The 25368-nt window shown below is 42.1% G+C and overlaps 1 protein-coding gene across 1 annotated transcript in view; it reads left to right on the forward strand.

Moving 5' to 3' along the window:
* The first annotated feature begins 2748 nt into the window (after window positions 1-2748).
* SLC17A8 (solute carrier family 17 member 8) overlaps window positions 2749-25368 on the forward strand; it is a 31623-nt gene continuing 9003 nt past the window's right edge. Inside the window, exons 1-7 of the mRNA XM_074869418.1 lie at window positions 2749-3305; window positions 10189-10441; window positions 14145-14263; window positions 21113-21227; window positions 21691-21778; window positions 23963-24049; window positions 24968-25107. Coding sequence (XP_074725519.1) covers window positions 3163-3305; window positions 10189-10441; window positions 14145-14263; window positions 21113-21227; window positions 21691-21778; window positions 23963-24049; window positions 24968-25107 — 945 coding nt within the window. The 5' untranslated portion in view covers window positions 2749-3162. The remainder of the gene's footprint in view (window positions 3306-10188; window positions 10442-14144; window positions 14264-21112; window positions 21228-21690; window positions 21779-23962; window positions 24050-24967; window positions 25108-25368) is intronic.

Consider the following 25368-nt stretch of genomic DNA (forward strand, 5'->3'; position numbering starts at 1 on the left):
TCCTTTCTTGTGTCTGCTCTGTGCTCTCTTTAACTGAAGCAGCACCAGAAGTCCAGAAAGAAGGACATGGGTCTTGGACACCACTTTCCAACCTGAGCTCCAGTCTTCCAAGGTGAATTTCTTGCACTGGAATTTGCACCATTTCCAGTTTGGAGCTGGGTTCTTACACGGTTTCAGGTGTTCAGCTGCCTTAAGAGCATTCAGGAAACTATCCCAAATGATATCAAATAGATGTTTGTTTAAATGGAGGATAACTACAATATATACTTCTACATGTATATATCCCTAAAAACATACATACCTCTGATGTCTGGCAGTTAACCTGCTAAAGTTCATTTTCTGTGTGTGCTCTGAAAATGGGAGACCTTGTTTTAATGCATGTACATGATTTTGTTGGGCCTGTGCTCCTTTCCATGGTGGTGATCTTGCTGCTCTGGCTGTCCGTGTGCCTCTGGTGTCCGGGGCCAGGAATCTGGAGTGAGAAACCAGGAGGAATTGCCTCCTCTTGCTCAGCTGTGGAGATGGCCAGATTCAAGCCTAAGCAGTGTGAGGAGGAGATGCAGCTGTTCCCAGGTCAGCAAGACATGCTGCAGGGACAGTTTGCCACTTGATCCTTGAGTTGGCAGTGACAGCAGTTGCTGTTCAACTCAACTAGACAGAAATACACCCAGAGAACCCCTGCTACAGGCATACGGGTGGGTAGTGCTGAGAGCTGGCTGGCTCCACAGCCCTAGCTGTGCTTACTGCTCACTATGGGAGGACTGACTGCTAGGGCAAATGTGTGTTAGCTCTGCTGAGCCTGGAGTTTTACAACACTACTCTACAGCACATGAATTATTCAAAAAGGAGACAGAAACTGTAACCATTTCTGCAGCAAAAGAGACTCCAGCCAAGTAAAACTTCCTTGGACCCCAAGCACTGCTTTTTTCCCTTCCCTTCCCTTCCCTTCCCTTCCCTTCCCTTCCCTTCCCTTCCCTTCCCTTCCCTTCCCTTCCCTTCCCTTCCCTTCCCTTCCCTTCCCTTCCCTTCCCTTCCCTTCCCTTCCCTTCCCTTCCCTTCCCTTCCCTTCCCTTCCCTTCCCTTCCCTTCCCTTCCCTTCCCTTCCCTTCCCTTCCCTTCCCTTCCCTTCCCTTCCCTTCCCTTCCCTTCCCTTCCCTTCCCTTCCCTTCCCTTCCCTTCCCTTCCCTTCCCTTCCCTTCCCTTCCCTTCCCTTCCCTTCCCTTCCCTTCCCTTCCCTTCCCTCCCCTCCCCTCCCCTCCCCTCCCCTCCCCTCCCCTCCCCTCCCCTCCCCTCCCCTCCCCTCCCCTCCCCTCCCCTCCCCTCCCCTCCCCTCCCCTCCTCTCTCTTCTCTTCATGTTTATACTAGGAATAAAAGATTTCAGTGCAGGCTGCTAGCCTGTCTCACCTAACCATGAGGAAGTGTTTTTTCCAATATTCCCTTCCTTGTAGTGGAGCTGGGACAATCCAGACATTTGGTATTTGTATTATGGAGACATCTAAAACCCAGAGTCTGGTGGTTCATGCAAGGAGACAGGGGAGGAGTGGAAGGGCAGATAGACCTTGCCTTGCTTTGACCTTGATTTACATCCCACTCCTACTCACTCAGTTCAGATATCCAAATGAGGAGTCTGTAAGCAAAAACAGCTCAGATCCAGTTTGTTTCTCTGGAGGAATCACTTTCTTGTTTTCTTTTTCCTTTTCTCTCTCTGTAGGGTCTGGATAGACCAAGCTCTGAACAGAAATTAGGGGGAAAAGTGTGGCCCCTGTGCTGGGAAGGGTAACGACAAGCATAGGGCAGGAGAGAAGGACCAGAGCCACAGCAGCTTGCTCAGGGGCACCAGGCAGTTGGTGGCAGAGTGGGAGCCAGGGTTCTTGGGTGGACAGCTGCCTGGCCACCTGCCCTCCACATGTCAACTCGCAGCCAGGGGCTTCCTGGGGAAACCAATTCTTCTCCTGCTGGTGGCCTGACAAGGAACTGACAGGTTCTTAATTTAACTTTCCTTGGAAGAGCAAGGGGAATGTGGCAAATGCAAAGGTCTCAATTTTTCTAACAACCTGGAAGGTTTCTGCCTTCCACTCCACCTAGGAAATGGGGAAGGGTGGACAGGAGCTCAAAATCAACGTGAAATGGGGTTTCTTTCTTTTTCTTGTCATTGTAACCCAAACCCAATAACTGAGGCCTTGCCAAAGCAGAATTTCTTCATCTGACTCCAGCCAACATGCAGGCTTGACGACCATACTGGCACTCTGCATTTCCAAAAATGTTTTCGTTAAATACTTTCCTCCATGGTAGGAAAACTGTGTTGTCATCATGAAGTCACATTGAGTTGGACAGGTTCACCTCTTCCAGCCACTTTGTGTTTCAAAAATGCAATGCGTTTAATTTATAGATGGTCTTTCATTGCTTATTCAAACAGCATCGCATCAATGCATCTCTGCGTATGTCTGCCCAAGGGCCCAGGAACATCAATAATAAATGACCAGGCTGGGGACGGTGGCTCTGGGTTCAAACCTGCAGGTGCATGGGGGTAGGGGGCTCATCTGGGCAAGGAGTATATAGCGAATGGGAACTGTAGCTTGCAGTAATTCCCTCCCTGCAGAAAGGACTCGTAAATGTTTAATAAACTTCTTGCCCTTGTCATAGATGAGGTCTTATTAATGAACTGGAGTGGTTTGAGGACAGGTATTGTGTCCGTTACTATAGCACCACCTCGCACAGGATCTCAGCATGAAAGAGACAGGGGAGGGAGGGAGGAAGGGAGGGAGGGAGGCACTAAGGATGAGCCCCAGCGAGCCAGCCTGAGGTTCGCTCGTGGAGCAGGCAGCCACATTCTGCCCAGGGACACCAGCCCTTGCAGCATCTCCAGCTCGCCAGCTGCAGCCTCTGGACTAGCTGCCCCCGAACAGGTACCTGACCCTGCACAGATGCACGGCGGAGCCGCCGCAAGTGCACCACCGAGTCCCTGACTGTTTCCAGGGGTTTTTGCTCCAGAGCTCTTCCTGACTGACTTTCTGGCTTTGGAAGATTTGTTTTGTTTTGTTTTGTTGGTTTTTTTCTTCCATGCTCCTTTCTTGAGCAACTGGTTGTTAATTGCGGAGGTCACCGAGGGGAAGAGCAGAGGCTCCCGATTCTGGCATCGGGAAATATGACAGCAGAAGTGAATGCTTGTTAACATAAGGGATTTAGTGAAGAAGAAAGACAAAATGCCTTTCAAAGGGTTCGGTTCACTGAAGGAAAGATTTTTTAACCCAGGAAAGGAAGAGGTGAAGAACACAATTAGTGACTCGCTGGGGAATTTGAGAAGGTAAAATCCAACAGAAAATTCCCAGACAGGTCCATTGGTTTAATCTGTTAAAGAGAAATGAAGTACAGAAAAATGTATAAATATAAAACAGAATTTAGAGTTGCAAAATTACTGAGTTGAGATAGTGAGAGACACCTTGCTGTAAGACAGAAGATGTAAAAGGAGCACTGTTACAACAACGTATGACTATAGGTGATAGAATATTTATATTATACAACAAAAAGTGAAAATAAGTTATAAAATAGCATTCTAACATTACAAAGAGCATGAAAGAGTCTTTTGATTAAAAAACTTTTAAATAATTAAATGTGAATAACTCTGTGGTTTAGCTTACATGAAAAAACCTGATGATTTAATGGGAATTAACACTCCCAAATGATGCCACTCTTGAAATTAGATTTAATGTTCCTAAATTACAGAGGTTTTTTTTTAAAATCTTGTTCTAAATCAGGAAGAAAATATGTATTAAGTAGAGATGTGTATGTGTGTGTTTACGGAGACTAACAAATTAGAAAAAGGAGAAGCAGCTGTTTGCTAGTAAAAAGAGTAAAAATATTAAAGTTTTTAATCTTAATCTGACAGTTTATGAAACAACAAACTGAAGGATTTTTATTTTTTGATAAACGAAAATACAATGTAACAAATGACCAGTCTCATGAAGGGAAAGAGATTTCTTAATTAAATGAAAGATTATTTCTATTAGTAATGGCCACTGACAACATTTATTTGTCTAATCAACAGATGAGAGCCAGAGGGTTCAGCAGCATTTCTTGCATGCTTGATGTTAAGTGTTTTAAATCTTTGTATGGATCAGGCCAGTATTTTAACTGAATGTATTTTTAGTGGTTGAATGTATTTGCTCTCATATCCATCCCTTTACCTTCTTTTGGGAATGCTATTTTGAGTCGAGATATAGTTCTTGGCATATCTAAACATGCCTTTGATATCAAGAAAATGTATAATAATTGACATGTATTACACTACAGCATGTATATGCAAGAAAATAAGCATGTACACCTCCTCTTGTAGCCATGTATCAAGGATGCCATGCTGGTTCCTACACAGCTGATGGTACTGGCATTCAACTTCAGCAACATTGTTACTGAATCCAACTAAACCAAATCTGAGTTGAGATACAAGAAAGTTTTCTGGATTTAATTATTTTCTGCTTAAAACATACGTATGCCAGTGTCTTTCTTAGATGTATTAGCCAGTGGAGGAAACAATCCAAACAATATATTTTTTCACTATGTCTTCAATCAGATCTAAGTAATAATTGGTGCAAGTTGAGCAGTCTCTTAGGAAATATGCAGTCATATTTGAAGGTTTCTGTAAGGAATGAAACATGCATGTTTTTAACGTGAACTTCATTCTCTACAGCTTAGCCTACAAATGAGAGCATACACTTCTATTTCCACATGATGGTATATATGTATATGTACCAGCTGCAACCCTGATTTTGCTCTGCATCCAGTCCAATTGACTCAGGTGAATTGGCTTTAGTATGGTGTAAATCGGCAAAGAATTTTGTTTCTCTTCTAGCATTTGATAGGTGTTTAATTAAATTAATGTGCATTCTTGATTAGATCACCATGAGCGATTTCACTGACTGCCATGTGTTGATGTGGGATCAAAACTAGCAAAGTGGGTAGGAAAATACATTTTCACTTTTGTAAATATGACAAGTCTACGCCTTCCTACTACATTTCCTCCGTATTGCAAACAACAGAGCAGATCCAGAAGCCAGAGTCTGGCAAGATCAGCTGCCAGATTCCGGCTGCTCCATAGCGATTGTCCACAGACAAGTTCAAGTGCTAAAGCACAAGCAGCATAAAGCAACATGCTGCCTCCTCACAGGCATATAGCAACCTCAGATTATTTTGTGGGTGCTGCAAAACAAGAGTTTGCCCACAGGAGGTTACTTTAGCGTAGCTGGATCCTGGAAGGGAAGCAAGGGGGACTGAACTGGAGAGACCTGAGAGGCATCCTTTCTTTAGGCTGTTGCCAGTGGTTTCATTTGTGAGGTCTTAGAAGATGTTTTAGGAAATGTTCTAGATGTTTTGCGCAAAGTATTGTTTTTATGCAAAATTGGGTTTGTTCTTGATTAGTTAAATACAGTGGGGCAGCAAAAAAAGATAATTAGAGGATTCAAGGCTTGGGTGAATGGATACCAGAGCTGGGGTTCTGCAAGCCTTATAAGTTTCCCAGAAAAGAAAGCTCTTCTTGCAGTGCTTCTTGGCAGGCAAAACCACTTTGGGCCCTCTTAGTGAACTTAGTGTAGTCAAAGAAGAATTTATGAACTAAAGAAAAATCTCAGGCTACTCTGAGGATTTCAGGAGTCTTGGACCAGCTAATGGCAACCATGGGCTTACTGATGAAGTTGGAAGTGGCTAAGTGGGTTTACAACTCAATAATGTCACTGTTAACATGAGAAGCCATATTGACCATTTCACACAGCTGCTATACATAGTCTGGGCCCTGAATAGTGTAGCTCTGGCTGCTGTAGATGTCCCTTGATGAATTAGACAGCCTAAACTTCTAAAAACTGCAGTTTGAAGCTGGGTGATATACCCTTGCATTGGACAGGGCTCCTCTACCTGTGCTGGGTCATAGACTTAGTCGTCTCAAATTTTTCCTTTGCACACAAGTACAGAGAGTTTCATGCACTGCAGACCATGCAGCGATGTGAACCCAATGTGGGGTGTCCAGACTCAGCTGGTTTGCGAATCATGCAAGGCCCCTTGTACAATGGTGTTAGTGCAAGTGCACAATACACATGTGCAACGCTGCGCTGCAGCACCCAAGGGGCACCCCTCCAGTGCATTGAGGTTGTGCTGAGGAGAAACTGCGAGGCTGCCCTGCAGCCTGGGAGTGCAGCACCTGTGAGATGCAATCTCATGGTGCATATGTTTGAGCCATGCCATGAGTTTCATGCAAATACCATGCAGAAATGAGCCAGAGAGGTCCCCCACACTGAGCGACTTACTTAGAAGGGTTTGCCTGTCTGTACTAGGATTTTGTACCAATGCATCAATTGCAGGATTTGGTATGGGAAAATCCCTAGAGACTAAATGAGATCTCAGAAGATTGTATCTGCTTTTGGATAAATGATATTTTTTGATAGTGTGTAGTTTCTGAAGTTACACCAGGATCATCAGTAACTGTTGCATGTGATGACTGATGCTGGATTTGTAGGTGTGAGGTTTGAACATTGTGTATGATTGTGCTGCAGCTGCCTGTGAAAAACTGTAATATCTGGTAAAATTCATTCTAGAATGTTTTCTAACACAGTATTAACAGTAAAAGTATTAACATTTTCCTGTTATTGTAGAATCTATGTGTTTTTCATAAAATGAAATGAAACCGTATGATTCTAGTCCACCTACTTTATCATTTGAAGAAATAACTAATTTCTGTGCTAAATTCCTATAAATGGAGATTGCTAAATGTATGTTCTACAGATTTTATTTATTACTGATAGGAATTTTTGAAATTTCTTTCATTGTTCCAAAATTCTGTATATGCCAGAGTAGTCGTTCAATAAAGAAGAGAAATTTTGCATATAGTTATGATGACATCTGGGCACAAAACATGGACACAGATATCTAGCTCTTTTTACTTGCCAAGTGTTGTACATTTGCTGAAAAAAGGAAACAGATTGATGTAAGGACTGAACATTTCCCATGCAGCAAAATACTCTCCAGTGTTAGTCAGACAATTAGAGGAAAGAACTGGCTCTGAAGCAGTTTTCTTCTAAATCACTGGTGTACAACAAATGAAACAAATGAAAATTTTCAGTGGCACTACTAAAATACATAGGAATACATTGGAATACATAGGAATACATTGGAAGATATATTTCTCATCTTTTCATGGGGTTGCCATACCTTCATTATATACCTGTTCAATAAAATAAAGCCAAAAATCTAGGTCAAACATTGGCTCTGTGAATGTCTGCACTGCACTTCATCCTGGCTCCATTTTTTGACTGCTATTGCAAAACAGTTTTCTCCAAGATAAATCTGCTATAAAGGGGTTAACATTAAGCTTTGGGGATATGAAATACACTGTGTGGATTTGGGGACATGGATCAGTCCTCAACTTGCTTTTATTAATGAGTAGTTGAATACAATAGCAAAGCAATTAATTTCTCCTCAGAGGCAATGTTGGCCCACAGTACTAGTCCTGGTTTACCACTTTTAACAGTGAATTTGGAGCAGAGGATGTTTTCATGCCTATCTGAATTGACAGCCAGCTGAAAATGTCCAGATCAGAACAGATGTTTTGGCTTTGCATGATGTGTCTAATCTTTGTCAGCTGCCCAAAATAATACACCAATTAAAGCCTAATGTCTCTCTTATAAATAGAGAGCCTGGTAAAGGTATAAACAATTGAGAAATTGTGCTTTGATTTAATTCAATCAATAGCTTAGATTATGTTAGAGAAAGACAATTAAATTACTTCTTTTGGTTTGTTAATAACTCTTTTGAGATGACAACAGTTCTAAAAAATAATTATTCAATTGTCTTTTTACTTCCTGAGGTTTTTATTTTTGATATTTTATTCAGTTTACACCTACCTATATTAGCACACAGAGCATGGAATATAAAGTGTCTTCTTTTTAAAGTGCCTGACTGCATTACTCTCTGTACTCTCATTTCACTAACAAATGCTGTTTCCCTGACAGTGAATCATAAGATCTCAATCACCTTCAATAACACCACAGTAATATCACATTTCCTGTGTTACCTTGCTTTAATGCAAAGTCTTCCCTCCAGCCTGACAATGAGCTAATGATCTAACTTGGCAGTTAGCACTGCTTTGAGCAAAGGATTAGGTCAAATAAATCCAGGAGTTTCCTTCTGGCCCAAAACACTCTGATTCTAGTGTTTCTTGGAAATGTGACCTGATGGACTGTAACACACTTTTTTTTTTCTTTTTGCTAAGACTAAGGCTGAAGTAATGGTTTTATGATACGATGTAAAAAGGAATAATATAGTAAATGATGCACCAGTTAGCCTGTAGCTCTAAAGCCTAGAAACGCTGAGATTTTTAAGTGAAACTTCATATTGGAAAGATATATTTAAGTCCACAGAAGCACCCTGGAAAGCCATACTTACCGCCTATATTTGCAAAACCTTTAGTATAGAGTACTATCTGTTAGATTATGGGTAGTACCTAAGACTTAGAGCACCTGGAGAAAGCTGCGATTAAACCAACACTGTTCTCCCAAAAGACCCAACCAGCTACTGTGTAGATCAGTCAGGTGTAGCTCATCCATGTATGCTCTGTCAACATTTCTTTATATTTGGAAGTGCATTAAATTTCAAATACACTCAGCCACATGTATGAAAGAAGGAAATAGTTACTCCTTATCAGAAAAGAGTGAATGAAATAATTTTATCATCTTACATGGCAAGGTGGACTTCCTTTAGATTAAGTAACTGTTTGTATTTTCACAGCACTGAGACACATGGCAGACACAAAAGGAGCTGGATCCTGAGCTCACTGTTTCAGAGCAATGCCAAAACTGAAAGGCTTCATAATGTAGCTGCTGATCAAAGCCTCCTTTTAGTAAACACTTAACCTTAAGCTCATCGGTAGTGTTCAGTGGGCTAGTCATGTATTCACAGATAACCATGAGCTTAAGTGTTTCAGCATGTCAGAAAACCCATATTCTGCATTTAAAACAATTGCATGGGAAGTTAATATTAGAAAAGGAAGTATTTAGCTCTGGCCCTGGTGTGTGTGTTCAGTTCTTTCTCACCTCGCCTTTTCTACCAGAGACATTCCCTGGTCCTGCAGCACAGGATGTTAAGAGCTCCAATCAGATTGGGAGAGCAAATTAATTTTTAATTGCATTATCATGCAATTCCAGATTATGTGGAAGTGCCATTTTGTTTAATATGAATCTCTCAGCTGCTGTGCTTGTAGGAAAAGGAAAGGCTGGATACTCAAAGCCAGAGGAGCTGTACTCCCATGTTAGTTGGTAGCTGATGGGCAACCTCTTGCATGCTGAAATGGCTGGGTACCATTTTCTCCTATTCCAAGTGAATGGAAAAGCCCACATCCCTGGCACCTTCTCTCCCAGTTCCTCGCAACTGCAGTGCAATTGCTACACCAAATTTGATCCCAGGCAAAGCCCTTTCAGCCTCTGCTGCTGAGCAGTGGTGAATCAGCAGCCCACAAAGTCTCTGTCTTCCTTCAGATCTCATTTAATATTGAGTATTTTACACAAAGGGCAACACGTTCAACACGTTCCTGGTGGTGAGAGGATGTTTCAGAGAAGAGGAGACATGTGGCTTCAAATCCCTTCAGGCAGAGAAAGTCTAGGTCTGGCTCTTCTACTTCTTAAGTACGGGCTCTAATGCCAGAGCCTTTTTTCCTCTTCAGTATAGCCCTGGGTTTTGTTGCACAGGTGAAAACAAATTCACGGGGAGTTTTGGGCTAAGCAAAACCATGTTTTGTGTTGTATTTGGCCTTTTCTTGAAACCTACAGCCAGCTCTGCTTAGTGGATCTAATTAGAAATCATGATTAATTTCTTCATATGTATATTTTCCTAAAACCCAGCAGCATTTATCACAACAGAACTCAATTTAGCTCTCATAATGATGCTCATGAACAGCCTGTGAACATTTCTCCACTAGCTGTCCAGCTAGGTGGTTCAGATTTACAAACTTCAGAGGTCGTTTGTGAAAAAGTGTAGTCTATGCTAACCTTTCAAAGCCTGCCCAGCATTAGCTCATCATACCGCCAAGAGACAAACACCTCGCAAGGAGATGATTTATCAGCTGACTGGAACACATAATTGCCCATCTACATTTCAGTAAATTTTACTGAGAAAATAAGGCATTTTCATTTTCTCTTTCTTCATCCATTTAGGAAAATTGATGGCACCAACACAGAGGAGGATCACATTGAGCTGACGGAAGAGGGGCGGCCAGTGCAGGCAAGCACCCGCAAGCCAGCACCATGTGACTGCTACTGCTGTGGGCTGCCCAAGCGCTACATCATTGCCATAATGAGCGGTCTGGGCTTTTGCATCTCCTTTGGAATTAGGTGTAACCTAGGTGTTGCCATCGTGGAAATGGTGAACAATAACACTGTTTACGTTAATGGAAAACCAGAGCTGCAGGTGAGAAAACGTCTTCTTTTCACTCTTCTGAGCAGACCCCATTTCAAAATCATCAGTGCCACATATCAAAGCACTGTGTATACGTAGATCAAAAACTGAGGCAGGGAGACACATGAATCTTGATTCACATAGATGTGTAGCTGCTTAACTCCTATTTAGATGTTGAAGTCATATTAAAAATCAGTAAGATCAGAGGATTTGCAATGTCATAGAGCATGTAAGCAGCATAAATGAGAATTGTATTGGCTTGCATGTCTATCAGGTCCTCGATCTTTCAGTTGTAGATCAATTTTGTTGCTGTGGCAGAAGTTTTTACTATTTACCATCTCTCAGGGAAGCAGGCTCTGATGCTGCTGCAGAAGAAATTATTAATTGCTGTACATAGTGCTGCACTCTATTTAGATCAGTAGATTACTTTCAAGACCTTAAAGTAGTCACTGGCAATAAGGCAACAGATTTTTAGAGGTTATTGACAATGTGGACTTTTGTCTACAGGTATTCAGAGCTAGGTACCAAGCTATTTTCAGATTTTCAGTAGATGGCATGTGGTTCACAGCAGATGTCTACAAGCCTTTAACAATGCACCCAAGGAACTGCAGGTTCAATGCATACCTTAGTTTCCCCAGTCCTGCCTTGGTATATGGCTGTGATATCATGAGTCCCTTTATGGACTTCATGAACTTGAGCCTTTACATTTGCTCCACTCATTGATTTTTTTTTTTTTATTTTTTTTGATATTTTTGTCCTAACAAATTATCACAGGAATATTGACTCTTACCTGATGATTCCCCATGTGTTGAGGTCTAGAAGAAAAGCCACTACAGAAGGACAAAGTATCATCAGACCCTCCCAGGGAATGGAGGCTTCCCCCAGCCCATGGATACCTTTCGTTTGTCAGCACATTCCCTAAAACAAAACACATCTCCCAGAGAGACAGATACCTTTTGTCATTTTTCTAGAGATGAGTGAAAAGCTGTATAGTTATTCATCAGCTTTTCTCACAGATATGTTAACTTTTGGTAAAAAACTTTTGTCTATAGCAAATTTTCAAAGTTAAAAGTATGCCTGCCTGTATGATTCGTGGTCATAGGAGGTATTGATCTGCAAAGACCAGAGAAGATGTTTATGATTCTAGGGCTGGGGATAAAGTAAATCTTCCTTCCCTTCCCGCGTTATGCTATGGCCAGTCTTTCAGTGTTTTTCTCTGCCCTTCCTAACTATCAAGTAGAGTGTTTCCAATCAGACTCAGTAAACCCCAGAAAGATTTACCAAAGTGAATGAATAGTTTTCTAGTGGAGAGCAGCTGTGTGGAAAGGGACCTGTGGACAACAAGCTCAGTATGAGTGAACAGTGTGCTGCTGTGGGAAAAAAAAGCCAGTGAGATGCTGAGTTGTATCAACAAGGGCATCACCAGCAAAGTCATTATCTCACTTGGCACTTGTCAGGCCACACCTGGAGTACTGTGTTCAGTTTTGGTTCCTGCTGTACAAAAAAGATGTGGACAGCTGGGAGAGGGTCCACCACAAAGATATCAAAGGAGTGAGAAGCCTGCCATATGAGGAAAGGCTGAGAGAACTGGGTTTGTTCAGCCTTGAGAAGAGAAGGAATAGGAGAGACCTTATCACCATATTCCAGCATTTAAAGGGTGGCTACAAAGAAGACAGAGACTCCCTTTTTTCAAGGAGTCACATGGAAAAGACAAGGGGTAATGGGTACAAGTTACTCTTGGGGAGATTCTGACAGGACACAAGGGAAAGTTTTTCATAATGAGACCAATCAGCCACTGGAGTAATCTTCCCAGGGAAGTGGTGGAATCCCCAACACTGGACACTTAAGATTCAACTGGACAGGGTGTTGGGCCATCTTGTCTAGACTGTGCTTTTGACAAGAAAGATTGTGCCAGATGATACTTGAAGTCCCTTCCAACCTGGTATTCTATCATTCTATGACTCTAGTTCTTCATCTGCAATCTCCTCCAACCAGCTCCTGCTGCTTAGACTTGCTGCTGAATTTGTATTTATTCAGTCTAATTCCTGCTCCATGTGGTCCTGCTGGGTCTTCCTGGTTCTGTATTTCACACTGGAGCAAAAGGGTGTGCCTGCATAGGCTGGGAAGCTCAGAAGAGGTAGTTTGAGGAAATTCAGACAAACTCCTCTCACAAATCTCAGATTATTGTGTTTGGGCATGAGTACCTCCTGGTACAGGAACTTTTCCCATGTGTCATGGTGTTTCTGCCTGCAGAAATTACTACCTAGAAACTAAGCTGGAAATTACTAGTAGAAAATTAGGTATTTAAAACAGAAATGTAACTCAGCTGAGGAAAGTGGGTCTCTTGTCAGAATGCATATTGATGGGGAGGGAAATCCTTTAGCTCTCTGTAAAGATGTCTGGCTAACTAATGCCATCTTTCTCCCTGCAGATGAAAAGATGACTTGTTTTTGAATATGCTTGTTTGGGAAAAAAAATCAACTTACCTGGGAAAACTGGTTCTTCTTTTTACACACAGAAAATAATACAGGAAAAAAAAAAAAAAAAGATGTTAAGGTTTATCACTCTAGTTCTCATTTTTCTGTAGTGTTTTAGTGACACTTTTAATTTGGAATTTAAGACATCTGTGCTGCTTCCTCACATGATGCTTAGCCACCTTTCCCTGCTGTGTGATTAGCATAAAAATGATCATGAAGCAAAACATCATGGTTTCTCGTTGCTCCAAGACAGTTCTGAATTGAGGGTTCAAGGAGAAAAAGTTGACACTGACCTTACATTAGTGTGATTGTACTGAGCCAGGCCCTGTCTGATCTCCCAGAATAGAGGGCAGGGGGGGCACCTTTTTCTTCACTTCCTCTATGTTTTGCCCTGGGCTTTGGCTATCCCTCCTCTGAACAAATATGTCAAACAGAGTCACCAGAGAACAGGAATGTCCTTGTTCAGGAAGAGCCTTGAGAAGACTGAAACTGTTTGGTATCCAAGGATGAGGTGTGTGGTGAAAGTATTTCTCTTGGCTGTAGACATTTTTGGCTAGGAACCATGTATGACCAGCCTGTGGCTGGCCTTCTCCATCCAAATCCAGCCCTACAACTGGCATCACTTTTAATAAAAGATAAACTAGTCAGATAGCTAGTGTTATCTAGTTTTATTTCCAGATTGCCTTGTCTTCAGGTGTTACCCCTCCCCAACACCCCACCCCCCCACTTTTCTGCTCCCATGCCACTTAATGCAGATGGTGGATGGTCAGAGTTTGGCCCTGACAAGGAGAACCATGGATAAGCCTGACCAGGAAGCTGATCAACCCAAAGGACCTAAGCAACCTTGATAATTTTGGGGAAATGGATATGTCCATTGAAAGGCATCAGGTCCGTGTTATAACACTGAGCAGGCTTGAAAACAAAGGTTTCAGGACTAAGCAGCCCAGGGGGAAGCAGTGACAAGTGGCAAAGATGAAGATCCAGCATTAGCTGGCTTCTGGCTGAAACCTTTCCCCCACCTATTCACCCGACTGAAAGCTAAGAGCAAAAGCAGTAATCTCACATGGGAATCTGACATCCTTTTGCCTTAACTGGGGGGTTTCAAGCTCAGCAACACCAGCAAGTGTAAAGAGGCTGCCTTGATTTGGATGGGGGTGACCTCTGTGTGTCTTCCCAACAGTGGTTATCTTTCAATGAATATGCTTCATTTTACAGAATTTCTTCCGTTTCCTTTACAGAAAGCCCAATTCAACTGGGATCCAGAGACAGTGGGACTCATTCATGGCTCTTTTTTCTGGGGTTACATTGTGACACAAATTCCAGGAGGGTTCATCTCAAACAAATTAGCTGCTAACAGGTAAGAAAGCAATAATCAAAAGAATTAAGCTTTACAGCCTGGTGACTGCTTTGCACTGTTTAAATTATGATTATCAAAATAGTGAAATAATGTGTTTCAGGAATACACACCTGAAACTGAATGTGCAGTATTTATGTCTATAACAAAAAATGAGACTAGAGTTCCATTATGGGTCTATTGCTGATTCTCCTAATTTAGCTTGTTCATCTCAAATATTTACACATTTTTTCTCTGAACAATAATGCTTTCTGGAGTGTTAGGAAAATCACACATAATGCTTCAGACAATGATTGTAGCATTTGTCTTTCAGCAGTTGCCTTAGTGCTTTTTAACTCAACACCAAACAAGAAATTTCAAACAAAATTTGACCTTTCTCCTTTAAAAATTCCCTGTGGACTGAAGCCAAGCATGTAGGAATTACAGAAATATTTCTGTTCTGAAGATACAAATCCATCTTCCTGCACACAGATATCCTCACCATGGCTAGATATGGTACTGACTGTAATTAGGATTGCCTAGAACTTCTAATAGAGCCTCATGATTTCTGTTTGGTGATCTCTGAGCATCTATACATATTTCTTCTGTGCTCGTGGTGTTTGTGGGTTTCTTTTTTTTTTTTTTTTTTTAATTCAACTGCTTTTGAAAATGAGAGTAAGAAAAGTAGCTAATTTTGGCAAAGCTAACTTTGGTTTTGGGCTTTACTTCAAAAAGTCTTCAGAACTTGGAACATGATCACAAGAGAGAGGCACATTGTCTGAAGACAGCTGGTTGTGAATGAGCTCATGAGAAGTGTATGTTAAGGGTGTTTGCGATCTTCAGATAAAAGAGATGTTTAGTACTCATTTCATTCTTTCAAACAAGATGTGACCTACCTACAAATGCTTTCAGAATCGGAAAAGGTCTTTAAAACCTTCAGTTATACATTGCTTTGCTCCAAACCAAAGTACTTTGCTCTCTGCATTCTACAAAGAGCTATAGGGGTTACAAGACTGCCTGGGCATTCTTCCCACCCATATGCCCTTATGGAAATGATTCCAGGTCAGAGTCATCCCATAGAATTGCCCAGAAGTTCAGTCCCAACTCTCCTTTGTCTGTAACCAAAAGTTACTCAGATTTCAGTTTGCACTGCTTCTTCAACATTGCTAGCATCCTCAATTATTCATTTCTCTACCCCACAAAAGTGCCTAAGCAGAGTATATTTCCATCTGCCAAATAAGCCAAACAAATTATCTAAGCTTAATCATTTCCCCAACCTTTCTAGTCTTGCCACCAGCTTTTGCAGCAGAAGGGCCCCAAAACACAGATGTGCACACTGTTGACTGAATAATTCAGTGTATTATTAGTTTGGCTTTTGTTTCCTTAATTATCTGGCAAACAGTAAAATCAACCATGTTTACACTGTAAATCAATGTATTTTGTCAGTGGACTACTTCCTAAGTACATGTTGTGCATATGCACAAAGGCTATATTTCTGTCCCCATGAGAGTTTCAGACTCAATCTATGCTATATTGAGATTATTGAGATAATCACATTATGGATTTGACTATCATAACTGGGTTTAGGAGTAGAATTTGCTGAGAAACAAGAATATCCCAAAAGCTGAGTTCAAAGAGAATTTCTGTTTGCAATAATAGGATTCACAAGTCTGGCTAACTCTAAGTTTTTCCTTTACTCCTTGTCTACCCAACCATTTTCAGCTTGGGTAGATTCACCAGTGGTGCGAAGTTCCTGTTTCAGAGGGGTTATTTGCTAAGACACAGGGCAGGAAACCAAGAGATCTGGGCCCAGTCTGTGAACCCACCAGCCCTAAAGAGACAAATGCTTTATTCTGTCCCAGCTGTACTCTGGCAATGAAATGTACTATTCTAATTACTGACATTACAGACTTAGGTACAGGCTCTTTTGTCACCTGTTTGTTGCATCTGCTCAGCACTGTGCAACTTTGAACATACATGGATGCCCCCATCCCAGGCACTTCTCTAATGCAAATAATTATCTGTAATAATGTGGGATTCAAACGGATCTCAGAACAGCTTAAAATATTGAGTGCTTTATGATTTTGCACTAAAACCTTCTAATACAATGTAATTTGCTTTATACATTTGTCCAAATTTGTGTAGGTCTGCATTACATCAAAAAGTTCATGAATCATTTAGTGACAGTCAGTCACTAGTTTAGGTCATCAGAGACCTGCTACACCACTTGGATGCACACAAGTCTGTGGGACTGGATGGGTTACACCCGAGGGTGCTGAAAGAGTTGGCAGATGTGCTCGCCAAGACGCTTTCCGTGATTTACCTGAAATCATGGCTAACTGGGGAGGTCCCATTGGACTGGAGGGTGGCAAATGTGACACCCATCTACAAGAGAGGCAGAAAGGATGATCCAGGAAACTATAGACTTGTCAATCTGACCTCGGTGCCAGGGAAGGTCATGGAGCAGGTCATCTCGAGTGCCATTAAAAGTCATATAATGGACAACCAGGGGATCAGGCCTAGTCAGCATGGGTTTATGAAAGGCAGATCCTGCTTGACAAACCTGATCTCCTTCTACGACAGGGCAACCTGCTTATTGGATGAGGGAAAGTCTGTGGATGTTGTTTACCTTGACTTCAGTAAGGCCTTTGACACCGTTTCCCACAGCATTCTCCTGGTGAAACTGGCTGCTCGTGGCTTGGATGGGCACACGCTTTGCTGGGTAAAAAACTGGCTGGATGGCCGGGCCCAAAGAGTTGTGGTGAATGGAGTTAAATCCAGTTGGCAGCCGGTCACGAGTGGTATCCCCCAGGGCTCGGTTTTGGGGCCACTCCTGTTTGCCATCTTTATTGATGATCTAGACGAGGGGATCAAGTGCACCCTCAGTAAGTTTGCAGATGACACCAAGTTGGGTGGGAGTGTTGATCTGCTCGAGGGTAGGGAGGTTCTGCAGAGAGACCTGGACAGGCTGGAGCGATGGGCTCAGGCCAACTGCAGGAGTTTCAATAAGGCCAAATGCCGGGTGCTGCACTTGGGCCACAACAACCCCCAGCAGCGCTACAGGCTTGGGGAGGAGTGGCTGGAGAGCTGCCAGTCAGAGAGGGACCTGGGGGTGTTGATTGACAGCCGGCTGAACAGGAGCCAGCAGTGTGCCCAGGTGGCCAAGAAGGCCAATGGCATCCTGGCTTGTATCAGAAATAGCATGGCCAGCAGGGACAGGGAAGTGATCTTACCCCTGTACTCGGCACTGGTGAGGCCGCACCTCGATTACTGTGTTCAGTTTTGGGCCCCTCACTACAAAAAGGACATTGAATTACTCGAGCGTGTCCAAAGAAGGGCAACGAAGCTGGTGAAGGGTCTGGAGCACATGTCGTACGAGGAGCAGCTGAGGGAACTGGGGTTGTTTAGTCTGGAGAAGAGGAGGCTGAGGGGAGACCTCATCGCCCTCTACAGCTACCTGAAAGGAGGTTGCAGAGAGCTGGGGATGAGTCTCTTTAACCAAGTAACAAGTGATAGAACAAGAGGTAATGGCCTCAGGTTGCACCAGGGAAGGTTTAGACTGGATATTAGGAAGCATTTCTTTATAGAACAGGTTGTTAGGCATTGGAATGGGCTGCCCAGGGCAGTGGTGGAGTCCCCATCCCTGAAGGCATTTAAGAGTAGGGTCGACATAGCATTTAGGAATATGGTGTAGTTGGGAACTGTCAATGTTAGGTTAATGGTTGGACTGGATGATCTTCAAGGTCTTTTCCAACCTAGACGATTCTGTGATTCTGTGATTCTGAGTATCCTTTTAACTTGCTGCTTATTCTCAAACATGCATCTAAATGTAATTTCATCATTGTTTGGTGGTGACAAGGATACATAAAACATAAGGCATCTCCTGATACTGGTTTTCAGTAACAACACCCTGCTGGGCAGAGGAGTCTGTTGCTGAAGGAGTCTGTTTTGACCCCAAAGTGGCAGGTGGCCGGGGATCACAGCAGTGAGGGGAGAAGAATACGCAAATGAATTGAAGAGAAAGGGGATATTTTTAGTCATGGTGGGGACAACTTCTTTGGGATAAATAACAGTGAACTGCTGGAAAGATGTTGCCTGTTTGTGAAAACACTTGTCAACCTCTTAAGTAGTAGCAGAAGAGTGACTGGTTCTAACTCAGTATAAATGATACATTTACAACCTAGGCATATTAAGAGCTGGCACTAAATGATGTAGCAGAGATTGGAAACTCAGTCTTCAGAGCTAGCTGTTTGGATAATTAAACACATTCTCTTTCTTACAGCTTATACTTTCACGTGCTTATTAATTTACATAGTTTGCTGTAGTTCCCTGAGACTGTCAACAGCATTACAATAACAGACCTGATATTTCTATTAGTGGCAAGAAGCAAGGTGCAAAACTCTTATTCGCTGATCATAATAGAGAACTAAGCAATACTTATTTCTCAGTTAAATGTTTACTTGACTTTGAAAGCAGTCTCCTAAATGTCAAGATATGATCATAGGCTTTGTATTCTACTTCAGATTTTCAGACTGTTTTCTATATAAATCCATTCCTTTGTCACTTCTCTCTGCCAGTCTACCCAGCCTCTTTGCTTTTGTGTTCATCTGTTGAGCACTTTCTTGTCATTCAGATTATGAGCCGTCTAGGCATATACTGTTGTTTTTGTCAATATGTGTAGAGAATTTAGATAAAACAGTGCTGATCTCTGACTGTAGATTCTTTGCACTATAATACTACCATTAATCCTACTGTGAATAATAAGACCAGATTCAAAAAATGAAGTGACATATATTTTCTGTGAATAAGTTTTCAAAAAGAGATTGAAACGTAAACAATTTAAATCCTTATAAAAAAAAAAAAAGAGAAGAAAAGAATGGCAACAAAAGGTTTTAAAAGTGGAGCATGATAAACAGCTATGCATAATAAGATCTGTGTATGTCTTTGGCAGAAAAATCAAAAGACAGAGAAATACTGCTGTTGTCCAAATTGTGTGATTTCTAATCAAATATCTGCCTAACACCATTCATATATCAGAAGGGAGCTTAGTGTGTCTTTCTGAAATGCCACACATATAACAAGACAATTCGAATCTTGTTAAAAGTCACAGAATTTGAGTAGTTTGAAAAAGGAACATAAGTTATGGTCCACAAACAGTAGCATGCTGCTAGCTGACATCAGTGTAGCTAGGAGTTGAGGACCTTGAACAAAAGAGACTGCTTTATTCTCAGGGTGTCACCTTGAGTCTTGGAGCAAGACAGGGCAGCTTTGGGCTGACCTCCCGTATCTTAAGTGCTGTGGTCCCTAGGGCCACCAACTGCTGCAACTTTCTATCTGCAGAATGAAAGATCTCCCACACAAAGGCAGTCTGCAGGGAGCCAGACATGGTTGCTTTGAATTGCAGACAACACAAAGAAGACAGTAAACTACTGAGGATTAGTAGTAATCCATTCAATTTAAATGGTGCTTGCCAGATGTGGAGAACTTCTACTGCCAGTTCTGATATTCTTCAGTGCTCTAACAGGATCTTAGAGAGAATCATCATGTAGATCAACTTCCACAGATTCTGGATTAATGAATTCTTGATATTCAGAGAGTGCATGACACAGCTACTGAACCCCATTTGTGGCACAGAAGGAAACCCGAGGCTTCAATCAGCCAGATATGAAGATATATGAAATCTAATCAATCAAACACAGCTCATTCCTACTAATGGTAGTAATTTCAATGATTGTTCCATCTGGTTGTTCCCGGTCTCTTTCTTGGTTTCCAGTGGTGTTTTTTGTGGTGCAGCAGCCTCATTTTTCAAATGAGCACTCAGATGTCCTTTCATGAGCTGTGCACCCAGAGATGCTTTTCTCTTGCACTGCAGCATCAGTGTCTAGCAAACCTGTAGCCCATGCCATACTGAAATGACTGCCCTGTAGCCTCGCTGTCTTTCATGTCTAGCATCACTGTTGATTATTATTGACACAGGGCAGTAAGAGTGTACCACTCTTCAGTTAAACACAGGAAAGCCCGTGTCTGTGCTGGGAAAAGCTCCCACTGACTGTGGTGGGCGAGGCAGACATGGCTTTGAGTGCTACCCCACAGCGTCTGAGTGGCCTGGGCTTTCAGGGATGTTGCTTGGATCCATTACCACTACATGGAGGTTTCTGCTGCTTGTTTCTCTGAGGGATGTTAACATTTGGGAGGCTGCAAATGATTTCCCAAGGGCACTGGGCCCCAGGTGCACTTAGAGCCTTGACTGACTTGTGCTGAGCAGCACCAAGTTCTCTGCCCAAGCAGGGTAACAAAATGTTTATACCATGTTTTTCACAGAAGTTGTTTTGTAGAAATGCCCGTTCTATGTCATAGTCACAAAGGACACTTGTAGCTGTTATTTAGAGAAGTGATGATGGAAAGGAGTTGATCTTAAGCAGTCATGTTATACATTACAGCAGCAGCAAGTGGAACTAACCAGCACATGCCCATGTTCAGAGAGGCGTTTAAACCAGACTTTAGCTGATTTAAGTTAAACCCTGATGATATAACAGAATTTAAGTACTTTGCAGGATAAGAATGCTTCTCTCGGGTCAGGACTCATATAAACAGCTTAGCCTCCAGTACCAACATCCATATCTATTCCTCTGATACAAAGAAAAATCCAGCATCTTTGTTTAAGTACTTATAAAACTTCTGTTACATTCAGAGAAGAAAATGTATTAACCACATGGGGATTTATCTCCTTTTGCCAATAAGGGGACTCTGCAAGGATTTGGGTTGGTGAGATTGTGGTATATGAGGCTGTGTCTGTTATTGTACCTGAAAACAGCATCGCTTCTGAAAAGCAGACAATAACTATATTCCCTTTCATGTTACTTTTTTCCATAGGGTATTTGGAGCAGCTATCTTTCTAACATCTACACTGAACATGTTCATCCCTTCTGCAGCAAGAGTGCATTATGGCTGTGTGATGTTTGTAAGGATTCTGCAAGGTCTGGTGGAGGTAGGAGCAGTGACCATTTTGGTCTTTTCATACATCATTTGTTTTTGGAGATTTGGTTCTAAAAAGTCATAAGATATTTTTGTCAGGTTGTCTGATCAATCTACATTTTCACTTGTTCCTCATATTTAGGATGATAATTTTTTAATCATACCAATTTATATTTTCAAGTTTATTTAAAAAGAAATAACAAGTTTAGGTTTCTGGTGCTGCAGTTTGATCCATTCTAGTTTACTTTTGCCATCCATGGCATGTACCAAACAGCATTTTTACCCCAAAACACATTATCATATAAGTGATTATCCAAATTAGTTTGACATTTTTGTACCCAAACATCCAGGCTTACCTAACCCTTCCTACATCATTCCATGGTGACAAACAGCTAGACAGGTTGAACAGTATCAGCAAGTACTTGAAGTAGGAATGCAGTGAAAACAAATCATATGATGTGTGAAATGTCTGCCAGGGTGTCACCTACCCAGCTTGCCATGGGATGTGGAGTAAGTGGGCTCCTCCACTGGAGAGAAGCAGGTTGGCCACCACTTCATTCTGTGGTAAGTTGATAGGCTTTTATCATTTATGTAAGTACATATACCTATTAGACATATTTTATTAATTTCATGATTTAAAAGAGAAATGCAAACCCTCTGCCCTTTGCTGCATCTGCCTACATATCCATTCAGCTTGTATTATGAGCTCAGGAACCTGAGAGTCATTTTGTTTCTTATGCCATCAGAATGGCTCCCATAGTAAACTAAAATGGGTCTAGAGGTGTCACATGAGAGAAATCACACTTCCAATTTTTTTTTTTTTCATTTGCTTCACCCTTAGGGATTCCATTTACTATACATGTTGAATTGACCCTCCTAAACAAGCACACACTCAAAAAAATTATCATAAAAGGACCTGTGTACTTTAGGCTGGCTGCTCAATATATTGCAGTGGAGGTGATGTAACATGTTGCAACTGCCTGTTCTGCTTCACTCTGTTTTGAATTATGATCAGGCTTGTACTTTGCTCTCTTCTCTGATTCCCTTTCCAATGTTGACAACTGGCCTTCTGGAAGACGGCTTGTGGGAAATTTCAGAAGACTTTGGGGAGAAGAACCCAGTGGAAAGATGGGAGAAATCAAACTATCTCATTCTGTTTGGAATGTTTCTAGCCTCTGGCAAGAACCTTAAGCCTTGTTATGAAGCAGGGAGCAGGAGGTTTTACACCTTGTTCTTCAAGGAAGATACCCTCTTTTGCTTACAGCCATGCTAATGAAAAGAAAAAAAAAGGAGGAGGTTCTACTTTTAATTCCATCCTCCAGGTAGCAGGTTTTGCCACAGGTTACTTTGGGCTACCACAGTTTCTTGCCAGAAAAGACTACTGTGAGTGTCACACCTGTCTGGCCCTTTCCCAGGTCTAGTTGGAACTGTCCCCTCCTCATACACTCTTCTACCTAATGTATTCATCTTCTTTTGGTAACTCTGCAACCTTCAATTAGCTGTTAATTCCAGGGAAAGCAGTGAATGTTAGTACAGCTCCAGGATGGATTTGGGTAGATGGCTAAATGTAAGGAAGGTAAGGCATAATCCAAATGTACTCCCTCTGCTTTTTTATGCTAAAAAGTCCAGATACGAAGAGTACAGGGCAGGAATGGTTTGGCTGTAATTTCAAATGCAGTGTGTAGGCACTGAAGAAAAAAAGCACTGCTCGTTACTTCACTCTGTCATTTCCCTCTAAGACACCCTCATCATCTGTATTTAGTGTGCCCCTTCCCATTTGTAACAGGGAAATTGGAACGGTGAGTGGATGAACTACACAGAAATGAGGGAGAAGGGTCACTGTGAACCATTGGAGAGAAGTATTTGCTAATGAGTAGAGCAATACCAAATGTTTGTTAACAAAGTATGTTAGACTCTCAAAACTACAAGTATCTAATTTCCTAGAATAATTCAAAGCAACACTTTTTACACATGAAGCCACCGGTACCATCTTGCGGTGAACCCAAATGTCCAGATTGCATGAATTCTCCCTAGGGTCTTCATGGAAATTCCTTTCCAAGCACTTAAATACTCATCTCTTCTACAAGTCACTTGGAAATATATTTTACCAGTATTACATATTTCTCAATCAGAAACATTGGCACAGACCACTTTTTTATCCTTCTTTTTCCTATCAATTTTTGTCTATTGCATCTATCTGTTCATGCCACTGATAGGAACTAAACATGGTTAAACAGACTCAGGGCTGGTCTGAACACCATCTCTGCTAGCAGCACTTATGGGATCATGGGGCTAGAGCCATGACAAGAGCCTCCCAGCATATCTGCAACCATCAGGATTTCTGGACACCAAGAAGGTTTCTGAAATTTGGGCATTAGCTTCTCTGGAGCTCACCTCATATGTCACAGGGTTAGGAGGGATTGCCCACTTCAGTGCACACAGCTTATGCCTGCATGGTTGTTTACCATCAGTTCCAGCTTTGTAAATCCCATTTACCTACAGGGCACAGCCCTTCTAGCTGCAAAATGAGACTGGTGATCCCACACCACTGAGGGCCAGTGATTCCCACCACCCCAAGCCAGATTTTACAGTTGCCATCCCATTTCCCATGTTCACAAGAAAGCATGGTGCTGATCAGCCAGGGACATCCCTCCCTGCCCCTGCGAGCACCTGCCTGGATCATCTGCACTGGAAGCTGAGCTCATCTATCATAGCTGACATGTTTTCTTAATCTTTTTTTCCCCTCAGGGTCTTATGCAGGTGCTGTGGTTGCCATGCCACTGGCAGGTGTGCTGGTACAGTATATAGGATGGTCATCAGTCTTTTATATTTATGGTGAGTTGCTTAACATAAAGGATCCTTGCGACTAGACTGGTACTGCCAGGCGTTTAGTTAAACCTGTATAACATGTATGGATCAAAGCTGTTTTGGGGAATGAAGATGTTGCAAATGGATATTCCAATTTATTCCCCACTTATTGCAGCTTCTGAAAGCTTTTATCTTGTAATCATCTGTTGTAAAAGGTTTTAAAATTGTTATGACTAGGCTACAGCCCATGGTCACCCAATGACAGGGTTGGATGCAGTTGCAAAGGTTGCTCCATAGCACAAACCCTCATGTGATATGTGTCCCAGAGCACACACTTAACAGCAAATACTACAGCATATACTGCTGATGGGTAGCTGAATGCCTCTGAAACCTTCTGCCCCGAAACATCTGCTCCATGCTGCCGACCCTTGGTAAAAGCAGTGCAAAGTGGTCTCATCACAGGGGTAGGACCTTGTGGCTGTGCTGTGATGCCTCATGCTTCCCCCTATGGCACATGACAGAGCTGTCTCGCACCTGGCCTCGCACATCAGCAACCCAGTTAAGATGGGTTTTCCCTGGAGACAGAGTGCAGCGTAAGATTTGCCATTGCAATCTGATTGTGACGTTCTTTTACGCAGATTGTGGCCATGTTATGATCACAATGTTATGTGCTTTTTTCCTTCCCCAGGTCCCACATAAAGCTTTACTTCTGCCTTTTCTCTGCCCCATGCATATCATGTAATACAAGTCACAAAATGCTCAAACACTTTGCAAGCAGGCATACAATACACAGAGAGTTAGTTATCATGTTTTCTTACATCCCTGGGCATATTTTCTAGCAGATCTGGTTTAACTGGCTCTTGAAACAAACTTCCAGGCCTGCAGATACTGAAGTGTGACTTTATTGGCTTTTAAAACTGAGCTTTGCTTTTCCCACCACTGTAGGAATGTTTGGGATTGTCTGGTACATGTTCTGGCTGCTTCATGCCTATGAGAGCCCTGCTGCACATCCAACAATAACCAATGAAGAAAAGATATATATAGAAACAAGTATTGGAGAAGGAGCCAGTCTAGCTAGTGCAAGTGTAAGTAAAAAAGGCTTTTCTGGTTATGATTTGTGAGAACTTCGCACAGGATGAACATATGACTGGATGGATACTATTAGCCGCTAAGAGCAGCAGAACTATTTGTTATTGATGTTTAGAGGTGCTTTTTTAATGAGAATTACAGAATCAGACTCATGCAGCTGGGCAGGACGAGTTCAGCCATTTCAGCTCTTGGCTTATAGACACTCCCTCATCTAGGGATGGAAAGGAGTGGGGAGAGAGGGGAAACAGCTCTGATCT

The sequence above is a fragment of the Strix uralensis genome, chromosome 5, assembly GCF_047716275.1.
Source record: "Strix uralensis isolate ZFMK-TIS-50842 chromosome 5, bStrUra1, whole genome shotgun sequence".
Lineage (NCBI taxonomy): Eukaryota > Metazoa > Chordata > Aves > Strigiformes > Strigidae > Strix > Strix uralensis.